This window comes from Argentina silus, assembly GCF_951799395.1.
Source record: "Argentina silus genome assembly, chromosome: 10".
In the NCBI taxonomy this organism is placed as follows: domain Eukaryota; kingdom Metazoa; phylum Chordata; class Actinopteri; order Argentiniformes; family Argentinidae; genus Argentina; species Argentina silus.
In genome coordinates, this window is record NC_139664.1 from 20,283,457 (window position 1) to 20,293,623 (window position 10,167).

At 49.0% G+C, this 10,167-nt stretch overlaps 1 protein-coding gene across 1 annotated transcript in view; it reads left to right on the plus strand.

The window, feature by feature from the left end:
- The first annotated feature begins 4,170 nt into the window (after nt 1-4,170).
- Nucleotides 4,171-10,167, plus strand: part of arhgef2b (rho/rac guanine nucleotide exchange factor (GEF) 2b) — a 61,497-nt gene continuing 55,500 nt past the window's right edge. The window contains exons 1-4 of the mRNA XM_083679666.1: nt 4,171-4,403; nt 6,765-6,886; nt 7,784-8,085; nt 9,964-10,150. Of these exons, the coding sequence (XP_083535792.1) occupies nt 7,784-8,085; nt 9,964-10,150 (489 nt within the window). The 5' untranslated portion in view covers nt 4,171-4,403; nt 6,765-6,886. The remainder of the gene's footprint in view (nt 4,404-6,764; nt 6,887-7,783; nt 8,086-9,963; nt 10,151-10,167) is intronic.

Genomic DNA, 10,167 nt, shown 5'->3' on the forward strand with positions numbered 1-10,167 from the left:
GAGGTTGTACAGTCGGCCGGACGGGAGGGCAGCACCAGGGACGAAGTCAATAGAACAGGCGTAGGCGCGGTGAGGAGGAAGGGATAGGGCACGTTCCTTACTGAAGACCTCGGCTAGGTGGTGGTAGATGGGGGGGGGACACTGGATAGGTCTGGGGATGGGGCGATCTGTCTGGGAGGTCCGGGTGGAGAGGGGGCAGAGCGGAGATAGTTAGCATGACACCCCATGCTCCATCCCAGGATCCTCCCAGAGGTCCAGCATACGTGGGGGTTGTGCCTCTCTAGCCAAGGTCTACCTAACACAAGGGGGGCTGTGGACGTGGAGATTACAAGGAGCCGGAGAGTCTGAGGGTGAGGGTGAGAGAGATAGTCCTATGTGTAATGGTACCCAGGGGTCAGCCGTCCAGAGCCTGGGCGTGAATAGGGGAATCCTGGCCTCCTTAGCCAGTGTGGCATCTATGAGGCTGTCGTCAGCCCGGACTCCAGGAGGGATTTTGAGGGATGCCAGCTTGAGCGAGTGTAGTGTGGCTTACCAGGACCCCTCTCTCTGGTGAGCCATGTCTCTTTGCCTCAGGGGGAACAGGACAGGTCTGGCATGCCCGGATGTCGTGGCCGGTCTGCCCGCAGTAGAGGCAGCGCTCGTTCCGGAAACGCTGCTTGCGCTCCTGCCCACAGGACCTGCCCACCTGCGTAGGTTCCTCCTTTGCCCTGGGAACAGAGGTGGTCATGGGGGGCGTCGTGGGGATTTGAGCTCGGGAAGGGAGCTGGGGGGTACACAAGGGTGGTCATCAGCCGGGGAGATGGAGTCCTGTCCACGTTCATAGCGTCTCTCATGCAGACAGTCTTCCATCTCCAGGGCGAGGATGACCAGCTCATGGTAAGACGCAGGGCAGTTCTTGAGGAGCCAGTCCTTAATGTCATCATGGAGTCCCCGCTTGTATGTGCTGTGGAGCGCCCTATCCCCCAGCCGCTCTCCGCAGCGAGGGTGCGGAACACCACCAAATGGGTCCCCTGGCGGATGACGTGGAGGCGGGCAGCTGCGTCGGAGACCTCCTGGGGGTGATCGAAAACAAAACGAAACTGCCTTGAAGCCATCGTAGTCGGATGCCAAGGCGGGGTTACTGCCCAGGGCGGCAATGGCCCACTTCAGCGCGTGACCGGTCAGCAAAGAGACGATGGAGGCCACCTTGTCCCCCCCGGATCGGAATCTGCTGGGCTGGTAGCGGAAGGCGAGCTCGCATTGGGCCAGGAAGCCGCGGCAGAGGTCGAACTCACCACCGAAGGGGGAAGGTGACGCGAGGTGGGGCTCTCATGCGGAGTCAGGGCACTGGGTCCGGGGGCTTGGCGGCACAGGCACTGAGGGTTGGGTTTGGCTTGAGGAGTTGAGCTCAATTTGGGAGAAGCGCTCGTGCATGAGCCAGAAAGTGCTGTCGAGTTGGTTCGTGACCCGGTTCAGGAGGGCGCCGTGGTGTTGGACGATGACGAGGAGGGGATGGTCGGCAACACCGCCCTCTGCCTCCCTCCGGCCTGGGTCCCTAAAGCCGTGTGGTTCCGACATTTGGCCAGTATGTTCTGTTACACAAGAACGTCTGAAGAACCAAATGACGGCACACAGAGAGGGTAGTTGTGGTAAAGCCCGAAGGCGTATTTTAATAATAAAGAACAGGGAGAGGGGTAGGGGAGAGAAGGATAATCCAAGGGGGTCGTCCGGGTCCGGTCCAGGGGTCGTTAGCGGGAGGTCCAGTAGCAGTGAGGGGTTGGGGGTCGAAGTACAGATAGGTAGTGATGGCAGTGCGACACTGAAGCTTCGATACGTGCTTCAAACCCTGAACTACAATTCCATAGAACTACTGCTTCAAAGCTGGCTTTGGTGTGAAAAAAAATCACGTGACATATGACGTCCGAAGCAGCAACTGCTTCATTGCCTGAATAAATCACCTGACTGGTTCACGGTCCAATCAGGTGATTCACTGGCACTGCCTCGTCTCGATTCTGACAGGTGACAGGTGACGACAGTTTTGAATTTGAGCGCCTCAACACTTTATAACCGCTCTAAACAATGCACAATTTGTGGGTTGTCGTAGTAGGTGTGTTGTTGCTGTTATTGCGTTTGTATTCTCTGAGTGTTCTTCTTGGAATCTTTGTGTGTTCCCCATCCCACATAATCACCCCCTGCCATAGTTACACAAGCACACCCAACCTATGCCATATTTTCCCCAGCACTCTCTCCTCAATAACACAATACACACATTCATCAATCTTTATTTGTAAATAGAACATGATATTCAGTCTTAGTGTGTGTGCATCAAAGAATTTTCAAAGCAAAGATACTTTAATCCAAGGGTGATCAAAGCAAAGATGCTTCAGAACAAAAGAGCTTTTCTACAAAAGTAAAGTAGTTTCTCCAACACTGCTCATTGAGGTGTGTGTGTGTGTGTGTGTGTGTGTGCGTGCGTGCGTGCGTGTAATTAAAAGCCTCCTGTCCACCAACTAGCCTGCCTAATTTGACTGCAGCCTTGCACTTCGCCAGGAGAGGTCACTGTAACTGAAGCTTCGAGTAATGAACCCATTTTCGAAACATTTGGCTCAAGTGGTTCAGTGCTTCACAAAAGCTTCATTTGCCCATCACTACAGATAGGGGCTAGGTCCGTGGACTGGATAGATGAGGGGGTCCGAGGGAGACAAGGGTTCTGGAGGGGCACAGGAGAACAAGGTGAGTCACAAGGGGAAGACAAGACACAAGGAATTAGCAACGGTACTCTGGAGGGCTGAAGCGTCTGCAGGTCCCGTGGAAAGTTACCATAAGTCACAGTACATTCTGGCACTGGAGTGGAGTTCAGGCAGGGTTTATGTAGGCAGGTGATTGGCAATGGGTTGCAGGTGCGCTGATTGGTGATAGGGAACAGGTGCGCTGCCCACTGGGGGCTGTGGCCATCTACATATCCTGCATGTCATCCCTCCTCTCTCACCCATCCTGTCAATCTCTACTATCTCTATCCCAATAAAGCAGAAATGCCCTAAAATATATTTAAAAAAAAAAAACATACATACATTCTGCTGCTGCCATCAGCAGTTACATCATCAATTAAGACAAGTTAGGCAGTTCTAATGGCAGCTATACATCCAAACCATAACCATGTTTCACAGATGAGGTGGTATGCTGTACATCTTAGGCAGATGCTTTTTTTCTCCAAACTTTCCTCTTGCAATCACTTTGGTACATGATAATGTTCATCTTATCTGTCCACAATACCTTTTTCCAGACCTCTGCAGGCTTTTAAGGCACTTTTTAGCAAACTAACCTGACCAGCCTCTGTAGTTCGGCTGGTGGTGTATTCTGTGGATGGTAGTCTCTGACACATTCACGCCTACCTCCTAGAGAGTGTTCCGGATCTGTGGCACAGTTGTTTTTTGCACTTACACAGGGCACTGGAATAACAATTCTGACTGATTATGTACTGTAACTAAGTTTACTCTATTCTATTCTGTGGTGTGTTCTTCCTTCTTATACTCTACAACACTCTCATCATTGACTATTGGCTATCACTCGCATCACTGATTATAGGCCATCACTATCTCTGTTTTTCTCTAAGAATGTTTTGTCCAAGGATATAGAGGTGTTGACCACAAAGCAACACTGCAATGTGGTGGTTGCATAGTTGGCACCCAGAGACAAGCAGGATCCAAGGAGTCAGCAGTATTCTCGAAGGAGGAGAGGGGGCCAAGGAAATAAAGAGCTCTCACACACTGTACATTCCTCTGCCCATGCCCTATCTCCTTCCCTCTCTCTTACCAACTGACAGACAGAACGCATGTTGCCATAGAGGAGTCACCAACAGACGGTACGTGCACTCCAGAGGACCTTTAGAAAGGTGAATTTACAATTACCATCCATTCAGTTTTCAGTTTGTTCTTCGTAATGAGTTAATTTACATTACAATCATGTAAATAATTATACAACTGTACTCTATGTACTGTACTGTATACACACACACACACACACAGGATAATAATAGCCACGCGCAGATAGCCTAGCGAAACTGGTAACAGGATACACACTTACACACCAACCCGGCATTACCTGACGACAGAGCCAGTCACCGAGGGAGTGGCGAGACGCACACAACGACAAACTGGTTCCCTGTTCGGGATCAAGTGACAGCACTCTCACCTGAGGAGAAGTTTCGGAATCCGGTGTATTCTCTACATGACGCTATTTGTCTGTTTGTTGCAGGACAGTATAACATTTAAGGAATTTCGACGGCAACGACTCCATCTGGTGTCTTTTGCGGTAACGGTCATTTTACTCGGGGTTTTTTCCGATTAAACCGTAGGAGGACGACGTACAATAGGACACATTCATAGCTGACGCTGGTTGGAGAGTCTGGCAGGTGCAACAGTCCGGTGAGTCACTGTCTTTGTAGCCCAAGGCATACATTTTGTTTTTTTCTTGACTAGGCTAAGTCAGTTAATGGTGACAGTCGTTTGATATTTGTTTTTAATCTTTAATTAAGTCACTTATTTACTTTATTCAAGCCATACGGATTCACAGCATCTTGTTGTGCCTTGATGGCGTTGATGGAACTTCTGAACAACGTGTCGCAGCACACTCATGGATATTGATTCATACCACTCAAAATGACTTGATATACATACAACATAGTATTTCCTTTTTTCCTTGTTCACTGTCGGACAGTGTCACATTTGTTTGTACACCTCAAATACAAATAAATACCTAACTAAAAACTATTCAGAAATAACATAATTATCCACAGAGAAAACGTATGTTCAGGCTGTTCCAACACTTGCAACACTCCCTCCTCTAATGACTTCCCAGTCCATAATCCCATATATGCTTTGTGTAGGAGCCTAGGTAATGATTAAAGCTGGACAAGCCCTGAAAGTATACCACCTATGTTTGTCTACACACTTCAAAAGTTCAGTGTTAGGCAATTCAATGGAGACACAATGGTCATAAAAACGTGCTGAAGTCATTCATGAGCTCTGCTCTCTTTTAGTTCAAATCAAATACAGCAAACTGAAGAATACCAGGTTAACCAGAGAGCTCACATAAGGAACAAAACATGTTAAGGGACATTGGAACACAAAAACACACACACACACACACACACACACACACACACATTTTCAGCCCTAACCTTGACTTAGCTAGGTAAGTAATTGACTACATGTATTCCAAGAATGTAGAATGTATTTCCTGAGATATTTCATTGCACCAGAAACACCAAATGCCTTTTGTTTCACCTCCTTTTGTTTACATTCCTATCCAGAGTGCTGTCTAAAGTCAAAGAGGAAGAATGTGAACGATGGAGGGAGGGAGGGAGGGAGGGAGGGAGAGATGGATGGATGGAGGGAGGGAGAGGTGGAGGGAGAGATGGAGGGAAGGAGAGGTGGAGGGAGAGGTGGAGGGAGGGAGGGAAGGAGAGGTGGATGGAGGGAGGGAAGGAGTGGTGGATGGAGGGAGGGAGGGAGAGATGGATGAAGGGAGGGGGAACCCATAAATTCACCTTTAGTCCTTGTGCCTTGCATTGTTATGGCTAGTCAGTGGAGAAACGTGTTGTGTGTAGTGTCTATGTATCCCTTGTTTTATCCATGGTGTTGTTGATAAGGGCAATCGCCCGGTTCTCATACACATCCTCCAATGTAAGCAAGTGTTGTATGCCTGAGGGAGCAACAAAAACACTGAAAATGCATGGACAGACTTCTAGCCACACTGGTTCTGTTTATCTGGCCACTGTGGCTCACTAACTGCTAACTCATTTTAGCATTTTTAACCAAAAAACATCTTCCCCGATTACCAAAAACCATCTCCCCACGACTTCACTCGCGTAGGTTCCGCTATCTGTTTGCGTTGGCGTTATGAAATTGACGTTATAGTATTTCCATGACACTGAAAATGCATCCGTAAGCCATAGGACATAGAACGTGTTTCCAAGTAGTTGTCATATGGGGTGTCTGGGCTACAGGGAAGTGGAATAGCACAATGAAAACCTGACTTACAAGGTACAGAGAGAGAATACTTTCAGACTGCCTTGACTGATCTGCAGTAGGATAAATGACTGCTGTTTTCTGTGTAGAGTCAGACATGGTACAGTATATGGAATATGGTAGCTGGTATTGTAAATGACTTATTTATTAGGCACTGGGGTGCACCTGGCTCTTAATACACTCCAATGGTTAATGACACATGTAGATTTAATTATCAGCTTTGTTTTCGATCTGTCAACGCATGCTCAGAGTCACAGTCACACACACCAAACGCACGCACACACACACACACACACACACACACACACACACACACACACACACTGTACCTTGACGTGTGGACGGGGGTTCAGCTGTGTGTGTGTGTGTTAGTTTAGGCCTCAGTGTGTGTGTGTGTGGGTGTGGTTCAGTACTGTACCATGCAGGGCCAGAAACTCTGCTATCTGATTCATTACATCAAGCATGACACAGCACACATGGAGGCTGAGGAATTCACACAGGGTACAACCTCCCTACTACACTCTTTGTCTCTCTATTTCCAGTGTATGCACACTCAAAAACACACACACACACACGTTTGTAAAAACACAGGCACACACACAAACACACACACATGCACACACGTTTGTAAAAACACACACGCATGAATGCAAACACACTCACTCTTTTATTCGACTAAAAGGGACTGAAGATGATCCTATTGTCTATAATGATGAGCACATAAGTGAAGTTGTTTCTCTCTCTCTCTCCATGAAGCAGGTTGAGGTTTGGTCGTGGAAGGCTGTGACATGGTCCTGACCAGCTGTCTCCACTAGGGGCCGCTGTGACTCCACACCTCAATAGGCCCTGAGACGAGCCCTGCTCTTACTGTACACACGGTGGGGATTATAATTCTATTCCAGTTGTGCTGATTGAGACAAAAAAGGATTAGACGGTGAATGGAACCCAAAACGATTGCGGCTCGACAACATTTCATACAGCTCAGTTCATTGGGAATCTAGTTAAAGGGATGGTTCACCCAAATTACAACATCACATGGACAAGCTTGGACAGACTTCTAGCCACACTGGTTCTGTTTATCTGGCCACTGTGGCTCACTAACTGCTAACTCATTTTAGCATTTTTAACCAAAAAACATCTTCCCCGGTTACCAAAAACCATCTACCCCGACTTCACTCGCGTAGGTTCCGCTATCTGTTTGCGTTGGCGTTATGAAAATGACGTTAAAGTATTTCCATGACACACGTTCAGAGTTAACCCTTTCAGCGCTTTGTCGACCTGTAACTGAAGTCATCTGATTGTTGATTCTATCGCTGACACAAGATGAGGTTTTGAAAGTAATATGGTAATATATTACAGACAGACAGAGACAGCGAGAGACAGTGAGACAGAGACGTGTGGTTTTTGAAAGTAATATATAGCAATATATTAGTAATTATGAAAATCAAGTCATATGGTAAGGGCAGCAGTTGATTGACTTATCGAGTGCTGCAGTGGTGAAGGCGTGTACTTTATGGAACTCTATAATGGAAAAATAGATTGGTTAAATGTGATGTGTAACGAATAAAATCATGTTTTTAACGTATTTTTTATCCTGCTCTCTCACTCCAATCTCTCTCCTCTTTCTCTCTCTCTCACTTTACCCTTCACCTCTTTCTCCCCCTCTCTAAGCTCTCCTTCTCAATCTCACCCCTCTCTTCTCTCCTCTCCCCTCCCTCTCCCTCCTCACCCCCACTCTCCCCCTCTTCTCCCATCTCTTCACCCCCTCCCCCCAGATGATCGACACACCGCCTCACTCCCCGCGTGTCCCGCCTTCCCCGTCCTACCCCGTCGACCACAATGTCACCTGTCCGGCTGCCCCTCCCAGCTCCCCCTGCCACACCCCCTGTCCCTCCCCGCCCCCCTCCCCTTCTTCTGGAGGGGGGGTGACCCTGCGTCGGCCCCGGTCCCGGCCCCCCTCCTCTTCCTCCTCCTCGTCCTGCGTGACAGTCACACACCCCTCGGACCCCCTCCGCAGGCACAGTTGGCAACCAGGAGCCATGGTGGATGGAGGCGACCCGCAGTACCAGCAACGCAGGTAGGGGGCGCCACCTAGGGAGTTAGGAGAAAGGTTTATCCTGAAATTTGTTTGCTGTGTTGGTCGTACCTAATTGATTCATTTCTAAGTTCCTATATGTTTGCTTTGAAATTGAATTTGGAATTGAATTGGAGAGAGAGAGACAGACAGCGACAGAGAGAGAGAGACAAAGACAGAGAGAGAGACAGCAACAGAGAGAGAGAGACAGAGACAGACAGAGAGAGAGAGAGAGAGAAAGACAGAGAGAGAGACAGCAACAGAGAGAGAGAGAGAGACAGACAGAGAGAGAGAGAGAGAGACAAAAACAGAGAGAGAGACGGCAACAGAGAGAGAGAGAGAGAGAGACAGAGAGAGACAGAGAGAGAGAGAGAGAGACAGAGACAGAGAGAGAGGCAGATTCTCCCTGTCCTTGTTTTGTAAACCAAGGCCAAGTTTGATGCGTTGGTCCACCAGACCTTTCGAGCTCTGGGGGGCGGAAGTGTCTGGGACCAAGTTAACATCTCTTCCTAGTTAATAACTAATCCAAGTGAACATCTATTCCATGTTAATATCTATTCCATTCGAATGGTTGCAGTTTGGACAGGTTGCGCTGACTGATCTGTGACCAGGGCTCGGAGCCCTACGGCTCCTCATACTGTTGTTGTCTCTGGCGTTCCTCCTCTCTCTGGACCGGAGGTCTTATCAGTGCTGTTTCAGCTGGAACTCCCCTTCTCTCTCTCTCTATCTCTCTCTCTCTCTCTCTCTCTATCTCTCTCTCTCTATCTATCTCTCTCCTACCCTCTCAGACTCCTGACAGCTCCTGATCCACTGTGCATGGCAGTGCTCTTCCTCTCTCTCTCTCTCTCTCTCTCTTTCTCTTTCTCTCTTCCTGTGGCAAGTCCCTCTCTCCCCCTCTTCCTTCTCTCTCTCTCTCTCTCTCTCTTGTATGCACGTGACAAATAAAGAATCTTGAATCTCTCCCCCTCTATCTCTCTCTCTCTCTTTCTTTCTCTCTCCCCCCTCTCGCTCTTTCTCCCTCCCCGTGTTGTTGTTGTTGTTGTTGTTGTTATCTTTCTTCTCATCCTGTCTTCTCCCTCTCTTTTCCTCTCCCTTCTCCCAATGCGCAGGCTCATCTGCCATGCGAATGAACGACGATGTGAATAGATCTCAGCGTGATCAGAGAGAGAGAGAGATCAAAGAGAGAGAGAGATCAGAGAGAGAGACGTGAGGAAACCCTAAGCCTAAGTCATATAGTCATATATTAGTCATCGTGAATATAAAGTCGTATCGTAAGGGCAGCAGAGAAGTATAAGGGCAACTGGCCACAGATTGGACTGAGGTCATCAACACAACGTACGCTGAAAGAAGAGTCTTCAAGAATGTGAGATCACAGAGCTACAGTCTCTCAGTAGCACTATTGTGCCGTAGCGCGCGCGCGCACAAACACACACACACACACTTGGCCATTACAGTATTCCGTTGTGTCTGCAGTGACGTTGAGTGCGGGATGAGCGAGTTCTGCTTTCTCCGCTGTCTGACTCCTGTACTGTCTCCGCTGTGAGAGGGATTCTATGTGCCTCCCTTTCAACTTTCACTTCACTTCACTTCGGTCAGCTTCACCGGCATGATCAGTCCTTATCTGACTGATGCAAACATAGAGGCACTAATACATCAATGATGACCCAAAAGGACTGTCCACAGCTACAGTACAGTATTGACATTATTTCTCTCTCTCTCTCTCTCTCTCTCTCTCTCTCTCTTCACCCCCGCTTTTTCCCATTTTTCTCCATTTCTCTTCTCTATACGCCCCCCCCCCCCTCACCATTGTGACCCCTGCTTTCTGTCCCCTCTCCCTCCTCGTTCCCTCTCTCCCCTCCTCCTCCTCCTCCCACCTCCCAGTGTGAGTCTGGAGGGCCTGGATCCAGAGGAGATGGAGAAGGTGTTGTTCGGGGTCCTGGGGGGGTCCGGAGGGGGGCGGGACCCTCGCAGAGCCCCCATCACCTCCTACGGCCAGGGGCTGGCCTCCCTGCTGTCACTCACCGAGGAGGAGGCAGCCTCCGAGCCCCAGCTCCTCATCCCATTGGAGGTGAGCCAAGGCCCACT